General features: G+C 47.3%; 1 protein-coding gene across 3 annotated transcripts in view; it reads right to left on the bottom strand.

Annotated features, from left to right (window-relative positions):
- PAX5 (paired box 5) overlaps window positions 1-26,020 on the bottom strand; it is a 192,674-nt gene that overhangs the window by 155,983 nt on the left and 10,671 nt on the right. For all 3 annotated transcript variants that reach the window (XM_059141534.1, XM_059141533.1, XM_059141535.1), the window contains 4 exons: window positions 21,944-22,109; window positions 15,687-15,884; window positions 6,693-6,757; window positions 2,673-2,801 (listed from right to left, as the gene is read on the bottom strand). In XM_059141534.1, coding sequence (XP_058997517.1) covers window positions 2,673-2,801; window positions 6,693-6,757; window positions 15,687-15,884; window positions 21,944-22,109 — 558 coding nt within the window. The remainder of the gene's footprint in view (window positions 1-2,672; window positions 2,802-6,692; window positions 6,758-15,686; window positions 15,885-21,943; window positions 22,110-26,020) is intronic.

Genomic DNA, 26,020 nt, shown 5'->3' with positions numbered 1-26,020 from the left:
CTTCTGCCTGAAACTCTTCCACACGCTGTTCCCAGGCTCTGCCCAGCTCCAGGCTGCTCTGCCTTCAAAGCATCTCTCTGGAGGGACCCAGGGGTAATAGATAGTGGGAAAATACCAGGGAACTAAGGCCTTCGGGGGCTCTCCAGCTCTTCCCGACTCCCCCGGCCACACCACCTGTGTCACCAGAACTCTTTGGTGCCTCGATTTCCTCCTCTATAAGATAGAGGTGGCATTTTCTGCCTCTTTAACTCCCCCTGAAGCCAATGCAAGGATGCAGTGAGATAAAGAAAGAGGGCAGGAAAGGGCAGCAGGGAGCACCATGGAATACTCCTCCCAGACAGTGTGTTGGTGGGAACAAGGGCACTTCTGTCCACCTCCCTGCTCAGTACACTCCTGGTGATGCAAGACAGGGAGAGAGGGAGGCTCTGGTTGCCAGCTCTGCCTCCTCTCTTACCAATCCTGTCAGCTTCCAGGACTGTCATCAAATCATTCTCCCTTAGCCCCAAGACCGCAGAATAGATCACTTCCCAGGTCTTTCTGGGGATCAGGACTTGATCTCAAAGATTATCGAATCCCACCCACATCTAATTCTCGACACTCTTCTATAGCAGCCCCAGCACATGTTCACTTAGGCTCACTTCCATGCCTCTAGTGACAGGGTACTCACTACCTCTCAAGTTTGCCCCAGACACTCTCACATTTACATGTTCTTTCTTGCACTGGGCTGAACTCCCCTCTGTATCTGCTGCCCACTGGCCTTGAAGGCCAACAGCAAAGTCTCATTCCTCTCACCTTCCGTGCCAGCCCCCCAAATATTTGAAAGCAACAATCCAGCCCTGCTCATTCTTCATTGTATCAAAACAACCCCAGAGCCTCAAGATGTTTTCCAGGCACTATGATATCCAGACTCCTGTCTATCCAGGTTAGGGTCACCTGAACACATTTCCATCTGTCACTGTCCTTCTTAACGGCCAATACCCCAAATGGGCCACCGTCCTCAAGGAATGACTTGATGGCACAGAGCAGTCTAGACCAACAACACACCTGCATTCTGACCACTCAATACATTTCATTTATTTTTAAAATTTATTTATTTCAAGTAGGCTCCATACCCAGTGTGGGGTTTGAACCCACGACCCCAAGATCAGGAATCACAGGCTCTACCCACGGAGCCAGCCAGGCGCCCCTTGAGACCTTTAAAAGCAGCATGAGAAGCTAAACAGTGGCCGCTGATCAGAGACTGAAAGCCAGTACGGTGTTCCACAAACGCAGTGAAACAGCCCTCCTCCCCCAAATCAGGACCTGTCTGTTTGGTGGTAAACATCAAACCAGATTTTTTTTTTTCTCCAAAAATCTCTGCTGGGATCCCTCAGCCTGTGAGGGAGTGTCACACAACCCACCCCTCCACCGTGATCAAACACAGCTGGGTCCCAGCTTGGGCACATCTGCTGCGCGTCCAGGTGACAATGGGAGAAAAGATGACAGCATCAACCCCATAAACCAACAGAGATGGTAGGCCTACTGCCTCCTGTGGTAACACAGCACAACACCCGCTGAGTTAAAGATTTCTGACATCTGCTCCAAGTGGCAAGAACAGTGGAAAGAGGTGAGGTGGGTTCCGAAGCCGTGAACCACCCCCACAAACCCCCTCAGCTCCAAACGGAGGCCCCAGGCCCAGCCTCTGCACTCCCGGAACACGCAGACCACAGGCCAATCCACCGCTGGGCTGACTCAATTTTCTAGTTACAGATCTTAAGTACTTAGGCATGTGCTCACGAGAACATACATCCCTTACAGGGAGCCAAGAAAGGAAATTGTGCCGAGGAACAGAATAATTGAATCAAGATTTCTGTCACGCGGCTCTCAGGCCCTAAACCATAGGCATTTTTTTTTTTTTTTCCCTTTCCTGACGAAGGTCTTACAGACTCCCAGGGGTCCGTTTCTCCTCTCAAACCCATTAACGTCAGCCACACTGGCAGCCTGTCCAAGCCACAGAGAGCCAGGTAAAGCGGGGCAGTGTCCGGGATGGAGATGGCCAGCTCCAGAGACCTAGCCAGCAGAAGCACATGGGGTTTGAGAAAAACCAACTGGGAAGATTGTCATCTTTGTAATCCCGGGGTTGGGGGGGCACCATACTCCTTCCTCCCAGACCCAGGGGCAGAGATGAGATGATTCACTTCCTCAACCCCCGGCACCACCACTGCTGGAGGCCTTCCTGGGAAAGTGTGCACAGCCCTTCCAGAAGCTACCCGCTGACCTCTCAGGGCAGGGCACCCGACACCCCCTCCTGAGCACCCCTAGTGCTCCTGTACAGAGGGGACAAGGACATGCGCACACCCTTCACGTCCTGCCCTCAGGCATCAGATCTGCACAGGGGTCTTCTCATTCACCACCAAGCTCAGGCCACAAGGGTTGTGCCAGGCCCACTCTCCTCCAGCCAAGGGGTAAAGATGAGGGCAGGCCAGTGGGAAGCCCCCAGTTCCCAGCTCACAGCCCCGCTGCCTCTCCCAGAGCACTGAGCCCCTTCCCGCGCATCCCCTCCACCTGGGGACTCAGGGGCTCTGCAGGCAAGCAGGTGCTCAGTGGGCATCTTCGCTTCCGCCCCCGACTGATCACCCCACAGCAGAGCTGGGCGGGTTCATCCCGGACAAGGCTGTGTGGCCATCTCTTACCTTCATCCCTCTTGCGCTTGTTGGTGTCGGCGCTGGGGGACGTGATGCCCAGGATGCCGCTGATGGAGTACGAGGAGCCGGCCGAGTCCGTGCTCACCGACGACACCTGCGTCACGGAGCCCGTGGACACTGTGCAGAGGGAGAGGGGCGGTCAGGGCTGCAGGGGCGGGCGGGCAGGCGCTTTGGGCGGCCAGCCCAAACAAAGGCGCTAGCCCTGCACTGGGCTGATGCGACTGCCGAGCAGGGGAGTGCGGGGTGCAGGGAGTGTGCTGAGTGTGTGCTGAGGACACTCACCCTACGGCAGCTGCTACTCCTGGGCTTTGTGAGCAGCCTCCAGGGGGACGTTTGCCCAGGTTTTCTGCTACTGGGGGCGGTGAGAGGGAGAGGATGGGCTGCCAACAGGACTGGCGGTGCAGAAGGGAGCACGGGACAGTGTCAGAAGGGCACTCGCGGGGTGCCTGGGTGGCTCAGTGGGTTAAAGCCTCTGCCTTCGGCTCAGGTCATGATCTCAGGGTCCTGGGATCAAACCCCGCATCTGGCTCTCTGCTCAGCAGGGAGCCTGCTTCCTCCTCTATCTCTCTGCCTGCTTCTCTGCCTACTTGTGATCTGTCAAATAAATAAATAAAATCTTTAAAAAAAAAAAAAGAAGAAGAAGAAGAAGGGCACTCGCTCCAACCCCAGCCTAAGGATGCAGGAAGCTGGGAAATGGAGAAGAGAGAGAGGGGGCAGCTAGGGCCCACCACCAGCCTTGGCTAAAATAAAAAGACCTAGATGACTCATTAAGCAGGTTCAGTCCCTGCTACAAATCCACCCCTCCTTGCAAACGGGAGGGCCTGCCCATTCCTACACACAGCCAACAAAACTCCAAACGGCAATCCATCCCTTCTTTTTATAGTTCCTCACCCTTTTCTCCTTCCAGTTTACCTGGATTCTAGTATTTAATATTAATTATGCAATAATGATAGGCTATAGAATAGACTCTATATTGTGCACACATCCTATACATTGACATACAGAATAATGATAACTAACGTTTTCTGAGAACTTCCTCTGTGCCAGACATTACTGAAGCATTTTTTAAATTTAATTCTAAGAACAATCCTATAAGGGAGGCAGTATTATTATCTCATTGGAAAGGTAAGGGAACCAAGGCCCAGAGAACGGTAAGTGACTTGCCCAAGGCCACAGAGCTCAGAAACTGAAGTCTGAACCTCTCGAGTAAACTGTTCCTCATTAAGGAATCATGAAAGACAATTCTATGCTTCACATTAGTGCAGTGCTTTTCATCTGATGGTTCTAACAACCTAAAATGCTATTATTTTCCCCATTTGGTAAAGGAGGCTCCACAGGTAAAGGGATTTATTTGCTCAGAGTGATCTAGCCAGTAAGCAGTAGCCCTAGAGCTTAGCCTTGGGTCTGCTGACCTCAAGTCTAGACTTCCTCCTGTCCGGAAATGAGCCGGGGTTAGTCACTTAGGGTGACTGAAGCCAGGTGTCTACATTCCTAAGGATAAGCATTGGGGAGGGGAAGTTTCATGCAAGTCTCACATTAACTCCTAACCCCAAAATCCAAGGGAAAGACCAGTCAGTCAGTCGTCAGGGTCCTCGCAAGCTCTCCAGCTGAATTTCCATTTCTGGGCTGTGGGAATTCTTTCTTGGTTCATTAAAACCTACAAACCAATCTCAGACACATTTCCTTGGGCTATAACTAGCTGGAGGCAGGTGGAGCCGCCTTTGACTCTAAAGTGTAGGAAATTACAAGAAATGGTGGTGATTGCATGAGAAGTTGTTTGTTGCTTTCCTTGGAGCATATCCAGCTCTTGCTCCTACAGACCTAGAGGGAACAGTGCCTTTCTTCTCATATTTGAGTTAGATTTTTAGATCTTCCTTAGGAGACACAGAAGTAGAAATCGTTAACTTCTCTTTTCCTTCACCAGAAGAGGCTCCTCAAAATAGATTTATGCAAATCTCACAACCTTTTCTGTATTAAGGTGCAAAGAACAGAGGAAGAAAGAAGATCACAAGTCACTTGGTGCTTTAAAAAACAACCACCACGTACAGTCAAGGCTCGCCATGTTGCCAACAGAGCCAATGACATTTTGTGATTGCACTAGACTCCCAAGACCCAAGTTCCAGTCCTGGCTCGGCTCTGCCACGTACAAAGCAGGGTGCCCTTGGGCTAGTTAATCAATCTCTCAACTTCTATTTCCTCTGCCCTCAGTAACTTTGTAAGCTATAAGGGGCTGTACACATATAAAATGGATCTTTTATAAAAATTGCTGAGACGAAACAAAGCATTCTGCTGACCTACAAGTAGAATTGTTCCTCTAACCCAACTGTAGCACTAGTATCAGTACTTAGTCTGATACTCATTGTTCCCTGATCTGAAACAGTTAAAGCTACAAGTGAAAAATCTCAGCCACAAACATTTCCCCAGGAACCCTCCTCAACCCTCTTCATCCCAGCCAGGAGAGCTGGTAGTTCCCTTCCTTTGGCTCACACAATGCCCTGTACTTTCTTCTTGAGTCTTATCTCAGTGTTTTGCAAACTTCTCTTACATTCCCTGCTCAGACTGAGAAGCCCTTGAGATCAGGGATTAAGTCCTGCCTCCTTTAAAACACCTGTCGCCTGCAAAGCAGGGGCTTAGCAAACACTTTCTGAATGGACTACTAAAGGAAAGTTATTTATTTATTCATTTATTATTTATTTACTTTTAATTTATTTATTTAAATTTAAATTCAATTAATTAACACATAATGTATCATTTGTTTCAGGGGTACAGGTCTGTGATTCATCAGTCTTATATAATTATTTTAGGGGCACCTGGGTGGCTCAGTCAGTTAAACATCCACCTTCAGTTCAGGTCATGATCCCAGGGTCCTGGGATGGAGCCCCTGCATTAGGCTTCCTGCTCAGCAGGAAACCTGCTTCTCCCTCTCTCTCTGCCCCTCCCCCCTGCTCATGCTCTCTCTCTCTCTCAAATAAATAAATAAATAAAATCTTTAAAAAAAATTATTTTATGGTAGGGAGGAATTCTCTCTTACCTTTATCCAAAGAGGCAACCATGGAGAACCAAAACCTCAGGGAGCATCTCATTTGTGCCTCTCAGTCCACAAATGGGGAAACTAAGGCTCAGAGAAGTAAAGGGACTTACACAGTTCACTGGATGAGTTCGTGGCAGAGCTGGAAGTATAAGCCTGGCCTCTACCCATTCCCCCATCACCATGGGAAGTTCAAGTTTGCAGTTAAAGAGGGAGCGACATTACACAGTCTGAGACATTATTAAGTGACAGTAATAGGGACTGTCAGAGGCTTACTGAATGGCCACCACTCTTTTATAGGAAAACAACCTTACCCCCAGTGACATATGTCACTGTCATCTCACAGTCTTTATGGGGAAAGGAAAGGCACGGGGAAACTTCTGGACTCCTCAAAAGGACCCCGAGGCTTCCAAGCGCTGCTCCCACAGACTATCCTCTGTGAGTGTCAAAACCCCCACGGCAGCCCTCAACCGTTCACAGAGTATATGACATCGAAGCGAGAGAGGAGAGAGAGAAAGTTTGGGAAGTTTTGCCACATCTTCACTCAAGACTGCAAGTGCACAAAGAATTGTGGAAGGGCTGGTTGATAGAAGAAAAAAACACATTCAAAACTACTTACTGACTAATGATGCAGAAAATGTTATGAATAAGTATCCCTTTCTTGATTTATTACTTTAATTATCTGACATTCTATAGACCCCCATTAGTGGATTTTTTTTTTTTTTTTGGCTTAGATTTCAATTTTCTGTCTCATGGTGAAAGCTATTTATCATAATAATCAGTAAAATTCAAAACCTTTTAGCAGTATTTATAAAATTCATTTACCAGGTTCAGCCCTTGGAGAATGACAAAGAAGGCGCATTAGTACGTGTGCCGAAGTGTTTTATGCAGAATTATCTGTCCATAAGAATGATTAAAAGTTCTTTAGAATATTTGGAGCCCATTAGATTTTTAAATTTTTTTTTAAAAGTTCTTCTTACCTATGCTGTGACTGGAAGCTGGGACTGGCTGGTTGGGTGGTTGTTGTACTTTCGTCCGGATGATCCTGTGGACAGGTGGGAAAGAAATAAATGGTTATTTGCCATCGTGGAGAAGATTTCTCAACTAGCTCTGCACGGACAACCAGAAAAGCCATATCAAGCTGGAGCAGAGAAGGAGGGAGGCTATGACCCTAGATTGGGAGTTAGAGGGTCCAAAGAGCTATGGACTAGTACCAACTCATCCCCTACCTCCCTGGGTGTCTTGGGATAACTTGTGCCCCTGTCTGGGATTCAAGGGCCTCTTCTGTAGAAAAAGGATGATATGTTAGTGTTATGAATGGCATCTTTTTTCCTCTGGAGCAGCTGCAGCTCCAGAAAGAACCTCCTGAGTAATGTTAGGGAGTTTCTTCCCTTCCCTGGAACTGTGCCCCTCCTCGGTGGAATGACAGGACTGAACCAGGTGACCTCTCTGTTCCCTAGGGGTCCATGTGTTCTTGTTTTCTCTGCCTTAGAGCTCCACAGAAGGAGTCACATCCCCACCTGTCAAAAATTATCAAGGAAGCGGATGTTTATTGCTCTCAAACTAAAAAGGGTTAAAGGGCTGGCTTGGCTTTGCTACAAGGAGCCCTCCAAAGTTGCCTTGTACAAAAATCTCATGCTTAAGCTCGAACAGGGCCAGGAACCGGGGATGTTCTGGCCTGTCTTTCCAGAGACCTCACTCTAGCTCTAATATGATGAACTTGATTGTGACCCTGGGCAAGTCCACTCCTTTGTGGGCCTCAGGACAATGAGGGAGTTGGAACAGATCACTCTACTTACTTTAAGTAATTAAATCCTTTTTTGGAAAAAAGTCTTCCAGAAAAGCCTACTGTATAAAAGGTGTAAGAGCAGTACTGCCTTCCCTTTGCACCTGCTGGCTCTGATGCTCCTCACACAGCGCTGGACTCTGGGAAGCTTAGTCTGTAAATTTCTGTCTGGAACAACACACTCATATGGGCCTCCTCCATGAGACCCCAAGCCCTGTATTGTCATAGGGTACACAACCATGGCCGGGCCAGAAGCTGCTGTGGGGTCTACAAGAAAGTTTCTTCCCTGGCATTTGGGAGAAGCGTGGGTGGTAACACAACTTTTCTTTGGAAAAGTTCTACTTCAGCCTCTATTACCTTTTAAAAGAAATTAGAGTTTTTATTTTCTTTTTTTTAAAGATTTTATTTATTTATTTTGACAGAGAGAAAGAGCACAGGTAGACAGAGCAGCCAGCAGAGGGAGAGGGAGAAGAGAGAAGCAGGCTCTATCAGCAGAGAGCCCGACATGGGACTCGATCCCAGGACTCTGGGATCGTGACCTGAGCCGAAGGCAGCAGCTCAACCGACTGAGCCACCCAGGCACCCCTAAAGTTTTTTTTAATTATAAAAGCAACTTTGTGTTTATTGTAGACTATTAGGGCAATAAATAAAGAAGAATAAATAGAAGAAGGATAAAGAAAGAAAGAAGACATCTAAAATCACATTTCAGGGGCGCCTGGGTGGCTCAGCGGGTTAAAGCCTCTGCTTTCAGCTCGGGTCATGATCCCAGGGTCCCAGGATCGAGTCCCACATCGGGCTCTCTGCTCCGCGGGAAGTCTGCTTCCTTCTCTCTGCCTGCCTCTCTGCCTACTTGTGATTTCTGTCTGTCAAATAAATAAATAAAATCTTTAAAAAAAAATAAAATCACATTTCAGTGTATTTCCTTTATGCTAACATTCCTATGCATATCAAGAAATACCCATTTTCTGATAGCAAAATCAGGATTAAACCATGTACACAGTGTGTATCCCGCTCTCTTCACTCCATGCCATAGGAGAGGCTTTTTCACATTCCAGACCATTATTTCTGGAAGTCCAAGTTGCAAGCTGCACTGGGTCTCCAGCCTGAACAAATGGAGAGCAGTGAGGATACCGTGGCTGAGTTACGGCCTCCGCCCTCTGCGATCTCACAGCTCAGTGGTGGGCACCCAGGCTGCTCAGCATGCTCGGCTGAGAGCCTGGAACAAATATTTCCCTTCCCACCACAGCCCAACCACGGGTCCTCTGGAGTCTAGGCCCTTGAACCTCCAGGTTTAAGATTTTATTTATTTATTAGACAGACAGAATCACTAGTAGTCAGATAGGCAGGCAGAGAGAGAGGAGGAAGCAAGCTCCCCGAGGAGCAGAGAGCCCTATGCGGGGCTCAATCCCAGGACACTGGGATCATGACCTGAGCCGAAGGCAGAGGCTTTAACCCACTGAGCCACCCAGGTGCCCCCCTTTGCCCCTTTCTATGAGTCAGTGTAAGTGCTGCAGCAAATGTACTCGGTATTTGTTTGTTTTCTCCAATATTCAAACGGCTTATTTTAACTCAGCAAACACAGAACATATTCACAAGGACCTGGGAGTGAGGTAGTCTTTTGGAACCAACTGGAATTAAGCTAGAATCTGATCCAAATTTTATTATTTTTGTGTATGTCACCTTCTTTGTGCATACATGCGTGTTTGCGTACAGAGACAGAGCTCAGTGTGAATATATGGATACACCAGATGTAAATGTAGTTTATCCACGCTATGGTTTATATATGTACAAAAATATGGTGACATATTTCAAAACTATTTCCCATTACTTCCAGTCCTAAGTGGACTGGAAAAGTCCTAACTTTTTAAAGAATTGTCTGGCCATTAAATTTAAGCAAAGAAAACTTTATTTTCCTTCTTTTCCTTTCAATGTATTTATAAATCATTTGGTAAAACATTATCCATTGTTATAAATCATTGAGAGGCAGCTGTAGCTATTGATTAAATACACAGGCTCTGCAGGATGCCTGGGTGGCTCAGTCAGTTAAGTGGTGGTTAAGTGACTGCCTTTGCTCGGGTCATGATCCCAGGATCCTGGGATCAAGCCCCACTTCGGGATTCCTGCTCAGGAGTGGCGGGACCTGCTTCTCCCTCTCCCTCTGCTGCTCCCCCTGCCTGTGCTCTCCTGCTCTCTCTCTCTGTCAAATAAATAAATAAAATCTTTTTAAAAAAAATAAAAAATTATATACATACATACATACATACATACACACACACAGGCTCCAGAATCAGACTACTAGTGTTTGGATCCCAGTTTTCCAACTTGCCAGCTGCATGTCCTAGAGTAAATTACTTAACCTCTCTGTGGCTCAGTTTCTTCACCTGCAAAGTGGGACTAAGAATCATTCCCACCTCTTTGGGTTATTACGAGAATTTAACTAATTAATTATTTAGAAGAGCGGTTACTACATAGTAAATTCTCTATAAATGCTAGCTATTATTTTCAGTATTATCTTCATAACAATTAAAGACTAGCTTCAATCTTAAAAGGTCCGTATTTTCCACAAATGCCTTAAAAACACATGGGGTCCCCCTGGGAGTCGGGCAAGAGAACGATGCCATCCCCACACCCTATTTTAAGGCTGTAGTGGGGTCGTCCTCCATAGGCAAGACTAGAGTATAGGGAACCCTCCAAAGCTGTCCCCAAAGATAGAGATTTTGTCCATCTGCTTGCAGCAGCTGCCAAAAAAAAAAAAAAAAAAGGAACAAAGAGCATTATCCTCCACTGTGAAGAAATGGCAGTGGGAATAATAAGACTAATTGATTCATAGCAATTCTTTAAAAATTAAAAATTAACAAAAAAAATTTTTTTTAAGATTTTATGTATTTATTTGACAGGCAGAAATCACAAGTAGGCAGAGAGTCAGGCGGAGAGAGGGGGAAGCAGGCTCCCCACTGAGCAGAGAGCCCCATGTGGGGCTCAATCCCAGGACCCCGAGATCACAACCCAAGCCGAAGGCAGAGGCCTAACCCACTGAGCCATCTAGGTACCCCAAAAATAAACAAAAAAATTTTTAAAAATTAACAAGCGATCATCAAGACTCTTCACAATAAGAGTCACACTCTGGATCTTTTCTAAACCACAGATAGTCTGGCTAACAGGCACATAACATGGGAAGGTCTATCCTCTACTTTGCTGTGCATGAGCACGACCCTGGGTGCCATGTGAACATCCTAGATGGTCCAACAGGGAAGAGAGTCCAGCAGTCAGCCAGTTCCTCCAAACTGGGAAACCAAAGCCCAGAGTGCTCAAGTGACTTGCCCAGGGTCACACAGCCCGTCAGACTTTCAGCCAGACTTCCAGGCCCCATGCCTGAGCACTTCCTTTGGACCATAAAGAAAGAGAAAAAGAGGAAGTGGTCCCTCTGCTAAATATTTCCTATAGGAGATGTAAAGCCTATGTGGATTTCAAATCCATTTAGAAGATGAAGGACTAATGTCCCAGGGATTTTGGGTATTACAGGCACTTGTAAGGATTGATTTCAACATCACCCTCACTTCTTTGAAAGGCAGATCTTCTCAGACACATCCCCCATACCAAACCCCCCCCCCCCAATACACAATTACACTGAAAGAGAAAATCAGAAAATCATGTACCTTTAAAAAGGAAATAGGAAGACAGAGCTATGGAGATTCCACATCTATGGCACTAATGAAACCACCATTGGACAGTAAGAATCCTGGGCCATCAATTGTGCTAAGAATCCACAAGCAAGGGTCCAACTGGGCTATGCTGGGAGCAGCCCCACAGGAGACACCCAGGCCAGCAACCGAAGTGGAGAAGAAAGAGGGAATGGGTAAACAATCTCAGAAGCCTTGTTGCTGCCCAAGTTCAGAGGAAGAGCAGAGTTCACAGACTAGCTCCCTCAGGCCACATTCGTTCCTAAACAAGCTTTGTTTAGCTGCACGATTATTTTTTTTTATTTGAATTAGTTGCCAGTATTTGCAAGGTGGGGGGCACCTGAGTGGCTCAGTCATTAAGCATCTGCCTTCGGCTCAGGTCATGATCCCAGGGTCCTGGGGTCGAGCCCCATCTTGGGCTCCCTGGCCATGGGGAGCCTGCTTCTCCCTCTCCCACTCCCTCTGCTGTGTTCCCTCTCTCACTGTATCTCTGTCAACTAGATAAATAAAATCTAAAAAATATATATATTTGCTAGGTGGGAGCTTTTCTATAAATACGTGGATCTGTAGCTTCCCTTGAAAAATCCGAACACCTAGCCATGCTGACCCATAAAATTGGTTAAAGAGAACTATCTAAAGAGAGACAAGAAAAGAGAACTGTCCTTCTAGCTGGGAACGCCATGCACAGTGCCCACCGCTTGGCCACTGATTTAGAGCTGCGGGCCTCAAACAGAAGGCCGCCTCCATTCCACCGGTCTCTGCCAGCTCTCGGACAGTCACCTCCAACGGACGCTCAGGCTGGAATCTAAAGATCCTTGGGGCAGCATCCCAGCGCTAACTTGTCCTTAGGAAGCAACATAAATGTGATGTCTTGTGTCCCAGGAAATCACCCACACACTCAGCACAACAGGTGCTGTGGCGCTGAACTCCACGTCAGTCATGGGTTCCCGGGCTGGTCTCCCAGGAGACAGCAGGAAGGCATACGCTTGTGAGGGACAACAGTGGAGATGACACTGCGGCCACCAGAATAGCTACCAATCCAGCCACTGCTCCCTCGTTAGCTGTTAAAATAGGGGAATCGTGAGAAGTTGCCTCCAACAGAGGCAGGGGCAGGGAGAGGAATCTGTGGACATTAGCAAGATGGTTCTTTCGAACCTGCATCCGTTTGAACACAGCTTAGCAGCTTTGCCTTCATATGGAGAATAAAACTGCGGTGCTGGTTCTGGGATGGCTGGGGCTTCCTGGGCTGGAGCGGGGAGGGTAGGCAGCAACAGACAGCGTCCCACACCTCTTCTATCCGCATCGCTGGGTTGGTTGGCTAAAGACCACAAAGAACTCTGGGTAAAGAATGGAGTAAGGAGGGGCGCCTGGGTGGCTCCAGGGTCGCACAGTGGGTTAAGCCATGATCCCAGGGTCCTGGGATGGAGCCCAGCATCGGGCTCTCTGCTCAGGAGGGAGCCTGCTTCCCCTTCTCTCTCTGCCTGCCTCTCTGCCTACTTGTGATCTCTCTCTCTGTCAAATAAATAAATTAAATATTAAAAAAAAAAAAAAAAAAGGAATGGAGTAAGGAGCCAGAGTGCGCTCCCAGACAAGAGCCCCTGGAGGGGTACACAGGAGAGGGCTTCGGGTCCCTGAGGGAGCTGCAGACAGGCAGCAAAGTGCACAGAGACGGAGTGGGAATGATTGTTTTACTCCCCCTTGCTTCTCTTCTCTCAGATCCTCAGTCCTGTCCCTGGCAGAGTCCTACAGGGCAGTGCCATGAGAAAGGCCCTCCTGGGTTCGACTCCCAGATCTACCTCAAAATCGTCACTCCTGGGGCACCTGGGTGGCTCAGTGGGTTAAAGCCTCTGCCTTTGGCTCAGGTCATGATCCCAGGGTCCTGGGATCCAGCCCCCCCCCCTCTCTGCTCAGCAGGAAGCCTGCTTCCTCCTCTCTCTCTCCCTGCCTCTCTGCCTACTTGTGATCTCTGTCTGTCAAATAAATAAATAAAAATCTTTAAAAAAAATTTTTTTTAGGGATGCCTGGGTGGCTCAGTTGGTTAAGCAGCTGCCTTCGGCTCAGGTCATGATCCCAGCGTCCTGGGATCGAGTCCCACATCGGGCTCCTTGCTCAGCAGGGAGCCTGCTTCTCCCTCTGCCTCTGCCTGCCATTCTGTCTGCCTGTGCTCGCTCTCTCCCCCTCTCTCTCTCTGATAAATAAATAAAATCTTTAAAAAAAATTTTTTTTTAATTTTTAAAAATCATCACTGCTCTGTACTCCCCTTCTGGGTCTCAGATTCTTTATCTGCCACAGAACGGAGATAAGCCTCTAGGGCTAAAAGAGACCACAGGTGCGAAAACACCTCAGAGGCATGGCCACCACTGCGGATACCCAGGAGGCCCCTGAGGCTGGCCACGGCCCCAGTCACAAGCAACCAGCAGGCAACTTTAAGAGTCTGGCAAACCCTGGGCCTGCCTTCCTGGCAGCATTCGGCTGATGCTGAGGACCACGTGACCTTTCAGTTCTGCCGTGCTGTCTGTCTGTCCCAGCTCCAGCCTCTCCCTATCACCTCACAGCCACCCCGCTTCACAGGTTCCGTCACTGCCTGGCCACCACAGCCATTAGAGTTTGGGACTCCCACGTGCAACCTAAAGTTCTCTTTCAAACCATCAATTACAGTCACACCCTACACTGGGAACTCTGTGGGCCCTCAAAGCCTGACCATGGGTTTGACGGAAGTTTCTCTCCAGAGCAGGCTTCTGCTGCTTCCCTGCTTCTAGGCATCACACGCCTCACTCGTGGGGGAAAAGTCACATTGCTTTGCGTGGTGAAATCCTACAATAAAGCCAGAAGCAGAGGACTCACAAAGCACACTGGAGTCCCTCATAATCCAAAAAAACAATAGGAGTATCCCCCCTTCAAACCCACCACAATCTTTGCTATTTCCTCAGCTAATTTGGGCTGGTAAGACTTCTACTACACACCAGAATCCCACCCTAGGCAAGGAGGCCTTCTAGAGACTAAGACAATGTGCCCGATTTCCCTCTCTCATCTCAGCACTTTGATGTCAGAGCCAAGGTAAAGATTTGCCGAGAGAAAGAAAACAGGCTAATGGTAATAAAATGGCAGGACTCGGAACATTGACACATGGGACACCTGGGTGGCTCAGTCGGTTAAGCCTCTGCCTTCAGCTCAGGTCGTGATGCCAGGGTCCTGGGACCAAGTCCTGCACTGGGCTCACTGCTCAGCAGGGAGCCTGCTTCTCCCTTTCCCTCTGCCTGTTGCTCCCCATGCTTGTGCTCTCTCTCTTTCTCCCTCTTTGTGTCAAATAAATAAAATCTTTTAAAGGGGCATTAAAAATTTGCTTTAAAAAAATAAACCAACCCAGCAACACAGACACTCACACAGTGATTCTACACTTTTGAATCATCCCAGAAGGAACACCCAGCAGACCCAGAAGAGATCTCTGAGACATTGTAGTCTAATCACCTCTTTCTACAGGGTATGAGGGGTCTCTTATGCCCACACAGGCTCTGCACTGACAAGGGTCGGGTGTGACTTTGGAGAAATGGGAACTGGTCAAGTTTTCACCCTGCTGGCTTCTCTTTTCTTTGTGGAGTTTAGACAACAGTCATTTTGGTTTATCTCGTAATTTCATCATTGACCTCTGTGGGTTTAGATAGAGCTGAGACTGCACCGTCTACAATAGAACACTTTCTTTCAGGACTTGTTAAAACTTTGAGAGCTCCGTCAGATACCTCCTGGGTCAGACTACAAAGAAGAAGGTGCCTCTGTGGCTCCTGGGAGAATCCCATGCCTGGTACCCATGACATTTCTCCGGTTCTTTCTCTCTGCGAGTCAGATTGAGCAGAACTGGGTAGAGGGCAGCCTCCCAACTCCACAGCACCTTAGTGTCCTGGATGTCACTCTTGGAAATCACAGACCCACATCAGAACCTCCAAGGTCTGGGGCTCTCAGAGGCAGGAAGAGCTTTGTCAGAGTCATACTTGGAGCTTCAGAAAGAGCTGGGACCAGGAACTAAATCCCCCAACCTCAAGTCCAGGCTCTGTTTTCCACACTCGGTGGCTCAACCTCTGCCCAAAATGAAGGCAGGGATTTTCTTCCTGGGAAACTCTGATACAGGCCAGTGCTAAGACTTTGAGCATGAGCTTACAAATAAAGTGACATTTGTGGGGCCTGATCAGGACAATTCCCTGCTAAGTGCTCACACACAGAGGCAGGTGGGAAAGGGAGTGATAAAAAGCACTCTGGGCTCAGAAGAATCTCAAGCAGATTGGGTACTGACATGGCTTTCCCTCCCTGGGCCTAGAACTCCTGCCCACTTTGGAAAGACAAGAAAGGTGATAGAGAGGTCTACAGAGGCCCACGAGCCCCCTCCTCCTGTCTGATAACCCCTAAAGGGCCTTGATGAATGGAGAGACCAGATCCCTAGGAAAGGTACCCCCAGAGCCTCCAGGATGCCCCACTCCACCCAGATCCCTAGCCCCCAACCAGCAACAGCCCCTCACCTGTTGATGGAACTGACGCTGGGCACTGTGTCATTGTCACACACTCGTTCCGCCAGCAGCCGGTCCCTGATCTCCCAGGCAAACATGGTGGGATTTTGGCGTTTATACTCAGCGATTTTTTCCACCACTTTGGGCGTGGCGACCTTTGGTTTGGATCCTCCAATTACTCCAGGCTTGATGCTCCCCGTCTCATAATACCTAGGACCCAAGAAGAAAGGAGCTTAGCCATGAGGAACCAGCAAAATGATGTTTACAACAAAATAGATACTCTGTCCTGGAAGCATCTGGTTCTGTGCTGTGCAGTTCACCAGCCACTCTCCATACAGAGCTTTTAAACATCTGAAATATGACTCATTTGAATTGAGGTGTACAGTAAGTGTAAAATACACACCAGACTGTCAAAACTTAGTAGAAAAAAAAGAACAGGGGTGCCTGAGTGGTCAGGTCATGGTCTCAGGGTCCTGGGATCGAGCCCTGCATGGGGCTCTCTGCTCAGCAGGGAACCTGCTTCCCCCTCCCTCTCTGCCTGCCTCTGCCTACTTGTGATCTTTCTCTCTTGTGTCAAAAAGTTAATAAAATCTTTAAAAAAAAAAAAAAGAACATAAAATACCTCATTAATAGTTTTTATATTGGTCATATGCTGAAGTGATCACATTGTTCATATACTGGGCTAAGCAAACTATGTAAAATTAATTGTACCTGCTTATTTTTCCCTTTTTTAATATACTACCAGAAAATTTTAAATTTCAAGCGTGGCTCACATTCTGTTTCTGTTGGACAGGGCTACTCCAGATGCCATGCATTAATTAGTTAATTAACTCCATCACATTTATCTACTATTTCACGATTTACAGAAAACTTTCAAGTCAGCTTTCCTATTTGATCTCCACAAAAGTTCTCTTTTTTTTTTTTCCAAAGATTTTATTTATTTGTCAGAGAGAGAGAGAGCACACAAACAGGCAGAGTGGCAGGCAGAGGCAGAGAGAGAAGCAGGCTTCCTGCTGAGCAAGGAGCCCCATGCGGGACTCAATCCCAGGTCCCTGGGATCATGACCTGAGTCACGGCAGCAGCTTAATCAACTGAGCCACCCAGGCATCCCTGATCTCCAAAACAGTTCTAAAGCACATAAATATTTTTGAACAAATGAATGAAGAATGAATAAATGGTTCCCTATTGATAGGTATAAAACAGAGATTCATAGAGGTTAAATGGTTTGTCCAGGAACACACAAGACCCACTGGCCGAACCAAATGGAAGCTCAGCCTCCGGAGCTAAAATTTCCCCAGGAAGTTGGCCTGTGCCTTTAACTGACCAGCACTCATATCCCCTAGCAAATTCCATCTGCATTCTGTGAAACTGTCCCCTAAAATGTAACTTCTTTTTTTTTTTTTTTTGCCCTGAGATTAAAATGATAACCCTGGTGTCAAATTAAAAGGAGGGCTGGGGCGCCTGGGTGGCTCAGTGGGTTAAGCCGCTGCCTTCGGCTCAGGTCATGATCTCAGGGTCCTGGGATAGAGCCCCACATTGGGTTCTCTGCTCAGCGGGGAGCCTGTTTCCCCCTCTCTCTCTGCCTGCCTCTCTGCCTACTTGTGATCTGTCTATCGAATAAATAAAATCTTTAAAAAAAAAAAAAAAAGGAGGGCTGATTCCAGAATTAACTGGAAATATGTGTTATATAGAAGTCAAAACCCAAGCAATCAAAAAAAAAAGCCAACCACAAGTCACTGCAGCTTCTTCCAGGGACCTCCCCTGAGGTAAATCGCTGTTTCTAAGGACATTTCCATGCTATCAGCTCTTCCTCGTTAACACAAATAGGATGTCAGGGTTTTACAGTAAAACCGAGACCAGGGAGAAGAGTGCCGTGAAAGATCATTTCAGGGGAAAAAAATTACTTGATTCCTTTTCTGAATCTGAGCCTTTACTGGATGTTTCTCAACATTTACAGATGAATTCTTGACTTCTCTTGCAAAGGAGATTATCTTGCAGTTGAGAATATTTTTGCCAAGAAAACATTTTAGAAATGACTGGTAATTTTTATTTATTTATTTATTTATTTATTAGTAAACCCTGCATCCAGCATGAAACCAGGACTCACAACCCCAAGATCAAGAGTCACACACTCCACCGACAGAGCCAGCCGGGTGCCCCCATGACTTGTGATTTTTCAACCTACCAAGAGTATATGATAGGTAAGGGAAGAGGTGATTCTCCTATGAGACGGATGGGAAGTGTTACTCAAGAGCAAGGACTAGTTACATTTAAAGAGATGCTGAAGGGGCGCCTGGGTGTCTCAGTTGTTAAGGATCTGCCTTCACCTCAGGTCATGATCTGGGATCCTAGGCTCCCTGCTCAGTGGGAAGCCTGCTTCTCCCTCTCCCATTTCCCCTGCTTGTGTTCCCTCTCTCCCTGTGTCTCTCTCTGTCAGATAAATAAATAAAATCTTGAAAAAATAAATAAATAAAGAGATGCTAAAATTCTCAGCCTGGGTAAATCTAGTTAGGGCCAAGTTAATAGATATTCTAGAAATAGATGAAATAATTTTGGGAACAGTGATACGGAAATGGAAATTCTGTTTTTCATTGAGAAGAGCGAGTCATGTACAAACACGGACCATAGGGGAAAAGTCCACCTCTCCTCCATCTTTCTGTAATTTCTGAAAAATTGTAACTAGTCACAAACAGGCTTTAAGAACTATCCAAGAAAATGCTATTTTGCCAGCAGTTTAGAAAGGCACCCCCAATCCAGGCACACAGCTGTCTCTGCGGATTCCTTCTAACTTTACAATAAAGAGTCGTTTCTTACTACCAACAGAGTAACTCCTTAGAGACACAGTGCTCTAAAGGTTACAGAGCCCTTCCTCAAATCTTCCCCATCCTCCCAACCATCCTAAGAGGCCAGCAGGGTTTTATGGAAGGGGAAACAGGATTAGAAGAGTGAGCCCCTTGCCCAACTTCCGGAAGTCAGAGCCAGTCCCAGCTCTCAGATGTGACTCTGAATCCAGTCTTTTTCCCACTAGAGCACACGTCTGCTCTGACTGTGAAGTGAGAACAATAATAATGATCCCTTGCACCTGCAGAAAGCTTTCCCCTTTACCAGGCAGTTCACATGCAGCTTTGCCCTCACTCACCGGCCGCAGAGTGCCTGTTACAGGCATTGTCTTGGGGCAGAGCTTACAGACACACAGACAACCCGGGGCTGAGTACTCACAACATACTAGAGGAAGGAGTCCGCGGTGCTCCCGCAGCTGCTGAGAGCGCAGCGGGAGGGAGCTACCCCTCCCCCAGCCCCTGTCCAGCTTGTCTCCATGTGGCTGGGGGAGTGGTCACAGCCAGGGCTCCTGGCCCAACTCACCTGAGCACCACCACCCACTGCAGACCGAGGTCTTAACAGGATACCCCTCCGTCTGCCTTTTGCCTGACCCATCAGCCAAGCCCTTAGAAGGCCACCCTGAGACCCCAGAGGAGACCCCAGTCGGCAACTGTGTAAAGTGAGGACTCCCACGAAGAACTGCTCTTCCCTATCAGCATAACCTCCACGCAGTCTTTTGGCTCACACGCTACCAACAGACGGCAGCCGCCAACAAGAAGCAAGCTAGTTTGAGAGTAAAGAGGTGGGCGTGTCCCCCCGGGGCTCTACGAAGCAGTGTGACCTTGGCCAGATCGCTTAGCCTCTCTGGGCCTCTGTTGCCCCATTTGTATAATAAGGGGAGGATGTCTGCCCAGCCTGCCTCAGAGGAGAAAGGCAGAAATGCAGAAAGAGTAAGAGAAAGCTTTGCAAAACATAAAGAGCACGTGTTGCGGATTAAAATCCTCTGCGTGTTTATTACTGTGTAACATACCATCCAGTTCCAAATGGTCTGAACCTCCCAGCCAGGCTCCAGTGAAAGAAGACAAGAGCCAGGCTTTCTGGGTGGATTTAAATGGGCCTCACATGCCACCAGGCTGTGCCTCTGGAGCCCCTCCTGAGCCTCGAGCTCTGTGGACTGAATGCCCACACTCCTGGCAAACCGCCACCTTCCCAAGATGACGGGGGTCTTTGCCCCAGGGACTCTGACTGCCTTGTCATACAGCCTCTGAAAACCACGGCCACCACACACAACACACTCTCTATAATCTGTCACTCCAAGTGCGCCCATCAAATTCTTCAGTGACCAAAAAAAAAAAAAAAAAAGTCAGTGGCTGGAACAGCCCCAGTTCAGAAATTCCCAGTCACACTGTTTTAGGGCTGAACTTGTTTCTTAAAAGGCAGTTCTAATTAGAGTGACATTTTGTCCACTGTGGTTCTTAGTTATGAAAATAATGAGCTATGAAATTCCAATTTATTGTTGACAACTTAAACGGCCAGGCACCCGAGCGGCGCATAACTTCCGAGTGCCACTCTACCTAGTGACAAATCTATTCTGGGCCTCTGGAGGCTGCCGACTGGGCTGGGGAGGGTCCTTGTCCCCTTCAGTCTCCAGGGGCGGTCTGGAGGGCTCCCAGGCACTAGAACATGACGACCCAGCATCTAGACATCCCCTCTGAGAAGGGCTTGGCGTCTCACCCTGAGAAGATTTCAAACAGCGAGCAAGATGTCCGCTCAGCAACGATGTCTCAGCAAAAACAAAGGGAGGGCCTTCTTTTTGCTCTCTCTCTCTCTCTCTCTCTGCGCAATGAAGAGGCTTCCCAAGAAGATAGCTAAGACCCACTTGGCTCTCAAAGTCTGACACTGAGATAGTCTAAAATATTTCTTTCCTCTCTCTCTCTCTTTCTCTCCTTCTGTCTTGTCTTTATTGCTCTATTTTATTTTCTGTTTTAGAATCAATCATTCTCTTTTCATTTCCCTCTTCTCAATTTTTCTTCTTTTATTTTCACTCTCATCCTCCTGCCTACAACCACCATCTAACAAGAGTACCAGGCTGATGTCCAGCCTTCCTCCTTGAACTCTGGCTGGGGCTCATTTGCTCCTGAGTGCTAAACAGGAGTGGAGCCCAGAGCCTCCTCCCTGGTTGCGAGATGACCTGGGGTGGGCAGGGAATAAGGAACAAATGCAAGGGTCAAAGTCCCCAAAGGGGATCCCAGACCCCTGGTCTTGAGACTTCTTCCCCTGGCCTCCAGCAATGCTCCCCAAGGTTAGAAACTGCTTTTCCTTCCATCTAAGAGAATTTCTTAAATTCTAGCAGATGAAAGGAAGACAGCGTGCAGAAAACCACAATGTCACTGACATACTTCAAAATATTTATTTTCTATTCAGGCAACTGTTCTCCAATCATAATGCAAGCTACAGGACCAAGGTTGCTTTCTGACCCTGGGAGGAAAATCCTGAGAGACCATTGAACAGCTGGACCTGAGAATACTCCGGCTGCCAGGGCAGACCTCTAGCAACTTCACATGCCCAGAAAAAACCTGCAGCTTTGGCTTTGGGGTGTGTTGAGATGCCGATGGTCTAAGGGTCCTTGAGACCTCCTCCCAGTCCGAGAGGACTGACTGGCTGGGTGGACTAGGGTCAGTCACCTGCCCTCTGTAGATTTGTTTCCTTCTCTTAAACATGCTTCTCTGGATCACACTGAGACTCTCCCGAGAAAATAAACAGGCATGCTCAAAAGCTGGGCTATCTAGCCCTCTGGGAGAATTGGCATTGTTGGTATTTTGCTGGCAGCAAATCGACAGGTCAAGTGGCAACTTGGAAATGTCAGCTTCGAGAGTTAGTGTGTGTTTGGTGGGTTTTTTTTTCCCCCCGCTCTAATATACACTTAGGATGCATGTCACTATGAAGGAAACAAAATGTATAGGAGGAAAATACTACAGCCCAACGTAAGGAGGTTGATGATACCCCAACACTGAAAATAACAGCTGACTTTTAAAAATGGAATGCGCTTTTTGAAAATGTTCAAATAAAATATTGATAATGTGATTTTATAACTTGTGGATTTTCCACCCAGCCCTGCTCAGGCCCCGGGCTCACCCAAGATGTGCAAGGGAAATTCCCAAGAACCTCTTCTTCGTGGGTCCTTTGGAATAATTCACCAGGCTTTCAGAAAACGTGTCATTCTTCCTGATTGAGTTACCCCATTCCACGAGGCACTTGAAATGGGGGTTTCCCGGGGCTACTTTGACTTGAGTGGCCTTGAAAGGGCTTTGCAAACTCTAAAGTATTAGGCATGTTAGCAAAGTGCTACCACGATTTTCAATACAACGTGGGCACATTGGATAGCTGCTGGGTCATGTTTTAGGTCGTTATTGAAAAAATCAAGGGAAGCCTGCAGCTTCTGCCTTTACCTGCCGAGAATTTTGCTGACACAACCATGGCTGACTCGAAGCTGCCTTGAGATGTCACAGGGCCTGACACCTTGATGAGCGAGTTCCACTATCCTTTGGCGGACTACATCCGGGAGTGGCCGTCCATTCACAAAAACCCCCCCAAGCTGATTCACTCCTCCATGTCCTGAAACAGATCAGAAACAAAAGGGGAGGGAAAGGGTGGTTAGAATCAGTCACATAGTAGTAATAGAAGCGCTGTTAACAAGCACCCAGAGCCTCTCTGATCAGAAATGGCCGCAGGCTGCCTATCTTGAGCCTGGAGTCTGATCGTGCAGGCTTCACGAACACCTTGCTTTTTAAAATTAACCTTTGCCTTTGTCCATCTTCAGCCAGTCAGTTGGGCCATTGATAACAAACATCCCCATACTATGTTTCCTTTAGTTGCTAAATTGTAATTTCCTTTAGTTGCACCTTGTAATTTTTTGTTAACAATGGAGTGTGTAAAAGACCCCAATCTACACTAGAAACATAACTTACTACATGCACGATGCTAGGATCTAAGGAAGATCCTGGGGAGAAAATGTTTTAAAATCCATCAACTGTAAAGAGATTTTTAAAAACAAAACTCTTTTCCTTTTAACAAATATCTGTAAAAGTAAAAAGAACTACTCCAATAAACTAGATCTCACAGGGAAAAAAAATTTTTTTTAATCAGCAATCTGATTCAAGGGCTAAGGACTTAAAAATTTTTGTTTAAATAATGTCTATAGAGTACTGAAACAAAATCCAACCACTGCCTTGATCACAAACAAACAAAGAAACAAAAACTCTTTTCTTTAAAAAGATGGGACTCATCCCTCAATAAAGGGGAAAAATAAACAAAAAAGGGGAGGCTAACACGCAGACTTGACCACTGTACCCTCCCAGAGCACACAAAAGAAATGGGTCAGAGGATCACATTCCACTCTACCACACCAGGATTTATTATAAAGAGTTTCCCTGGAAATTCTGAAGTGTTTTTGCAATTGATAAGCAACTTCAAGTTGATTTGGAGGGGGGGTGGGGATAAAGAAGCTGGAGAAAGCTTCCGAGTCCCAGGTTTTACAAGCACTCTGAGATGGATTTTAAGCCAAAGGAGTCTGGGAAAGTATCTTCTCCACCCAATAAGCTCCCTTCTCTTATATCAAAGTCCATCTGGAGGGAAACAGGGATCCAAGTAAATGAAGAGCAGAACCAGTAAACACAGAGTGACCCAGTATAGCAACATCATTGACCTCGTAGCTGTTAATCAGCCACTAACTGACATTGCTGAGGACAGTCAAAAGCCAAAATCCAAGTCCAAGCATTTATTTACCAATGCTGCTGGTAGCTCAGAGGCCACCGATGGGGAAAGCTCCATCTAAACTGGAACTTGCCTGGGATTAGACTATACCAGGGAAGCTAGGCAACTCAGTCATCTCTCTCTCACTCGCATGTGCATGCACGCGCGCGCGCGCGTGCATACACACACACACACACACACACACACACACACACTCCAATTCTAAAATATAAAATAGCCTCCTCATCTTAGCTATGCCCCCTCAACACTCAATATCTATCTAGGTTTATGAACATCTGAAAAAAAGGGGGGGAAACACCCATAATATAACCTATTTCCTCAAAACTGCCAAAGCAATTCACTGCCGTTTTCCAAGAGATTCCTAACTGAATATTTCCCAGAATTTCTGAGCTCAGGCTGATTTCAAGAAAAAACACAATCTTTTAGGTAACGACGGTACTTAATTCCAATTCTTAGCTCAATTTCTTGATTTTCAAAATGAGCTTTAATTGGCTTTGATCATTCTAAAACACCCCAGACATAAGAAAAAGGAAAACCATCCCAAACAGGATTTCGCAGTTAGAAACAAAACTGTATAGTTCACCTAAAACAGAAAGATGACAGCCACCCGTGGTCAAGGGCCTTAGAAAGTCTTTGTTCTGGGGTTGGGAGCACCTGATAAAAAAAAGAACAGGCTGGATTGAAGAAAGTAAATTCAGAATTTGTACAAGCTCATCTGAGGACAGAAAGGAAGCTAAAAGCGTCCAGCACACTTTTGAGATAACCTATTAGTCCAGGCCTTGAGACCCATTTGCAATTGCTTGTTCCCTATGCCCCTGGCAATTTGAACTTTCTGCCCCAAACGCAGAGCAACCTTCAGAGGACTTAAATTCCAAGAGCAGTCCTCCAGGACATTTGTGAGCTTTTGGGAACTTTTGCATCATGGAAAAAAATCCCAAGGGTTGGACACTCTAGCTGACAGCAGGTCCCAAACCCTCTACTTTTGACCACAAAGACAAGGCTACCTATGTTCTTCCAGAGTCTGATCCATATAAGCACAGAGTTCACACTAGACTCAGGATGACCTGGGAACGCCCTATCCCCCTCAACTTCCCAGAAAGGCTCCCAAACTCACTTGGCTAGGTCTTCTCTGCCTCAGTCACAGTCCTAGCCAATAGAGCATTTCAAGGGTGGTGGGGAGGTAATTTACCTGGTCTGAGAAGGCAATGTCTCCCACTTACCCCAAGATTGGAAAGAAGTAAAACCTGAAGCCTGAGAGAGGGAGGCAGGATGGGGAAAGGAAAGAGGAAAAGCGAGGGGAAGGATGCAAGGCGCGGAAACTAAATGAAACAGACAGCAAGGACAGAGAGCGAGGAATGGAAGTCTCGGGTTAGAAAGGCAGAGGAGGAGAGAAAAGAATGGATCAGCTAGTACTGGCAAAGAAAAGAAAGGTGAGTGTGGTGTACGGTGGGAGACAAGAAGACCAGAAGAGAAAATGGAGGAAACCCAGTAAAGGGGCATCTGGAAGACAGAGGACTTCTGTGGAGAAGAATCTTTGTTTTCTGGGACCCCTGCTCCAGCCCTGCATCTCCTCAGAGAACCCAAGTCCCAGCCTCTACTTCCTATGGACTCCTGCTGCGTGAGGTTTCATCCCCCTGAGGGGTGCATGTTCCCAGCTACACTTCTCAGGGACAAGTAGAATTTTCAGAGAGCCTGACACAGAGACAGATACAAACAAACCAAGGCAAAGACCAGGAAACAGACACAAAGATACAAGGGAAACACAGGCCTGCCCCCAAAGGACAAGCCACGCAGGGTTTGGAGGAGGATTGGGGGGGAAAGCTTTGAAGATACACCCAAGGCCTTTGTTGCTCTGGTTTCTGAGGGCTGGCCTGCATGGAAGCTCCTTAGACCCCGACCCACCAGGGGTCCTATCCAAACCCCAAAGACCATGGCTAGGTAAAGGGTTGTGGGATGAGGGTCTCTGCTAACTCAGCAGGAAGACCCAACTCCAAAACCCCACAGGGTTATTGAAATTACTCCTTGTGACATTGGAGAGGATAAACAAGGGACACACAGACATGCAAACAAGGACACAGGGAAAGAGGAGGGATGAAATCTCCTTGAAGGGCTCAAACCAACAGACAGGCATTGACACAGATAGACAGTCGGGTCTTCGGGGCAGATCTAGTTAAACCAGAGAAAATGCCTTGCACATGTGTATACTCACTCAAACAGTGCACTGCCCTCTCTCTGGAATCTTGAGTCCCGCCCTCTCCCCTTCCGTGAATCCTAGGAGACCCAGAAACAGCTCCAGCTTTGCCCAGGCAACCTTCCTGTCCCCCTTTTTGTCTCTCTGACTTCAATATCATACTCTGTACAATGGGTTTAGCTGAGGTTCAGATGACACTCAGGTAGGAGGCTGGCCATAAAAGTGCTTTATAACTGGAAAAATACCTGGGGGAAGGAAACATCTAGGCAGGGGTGGTGGAAGGCCACTGTACAGATGAAAATGATGAATCTAGAATAGGGAGTAAGGGCAAGAGAACACAAAAGCCAGTTTCCCGGCAGTCCCTTCCTCTCCCCCAATACCACCTCTCCACCAAGCTGTCTTGCTCCAAATGGGATGCCCCCCCCCCAAAGAAACTGACCAGGGCCAGGCAGGAAGACAAGGAAATGGGACTTGGTCTGAGCCCCTACTACTACACCAGCAACCTCCCAGGATCTACTTGTACACCTCGACAATCGCCAACAAACTGGGGCCCAAGGTGGGC

Source organism: Mustela lutreola, chromosome 12, assembly GCF_030435805.1.
Source record: "Mustela lutreola isolate mMusLut2 chromosome 12, mMusLut2.pri, whole genome shotgun sequence".
Taxonomy (NCBI): Eukaryota; Metazoa; Chordata; class Mammalia; order Carnivora; family Mustelidae; genus Mustela; species Mustela lutreola.
This window is presented reverse-complemented; position numbering and strand designations above follow the sequence as displayed.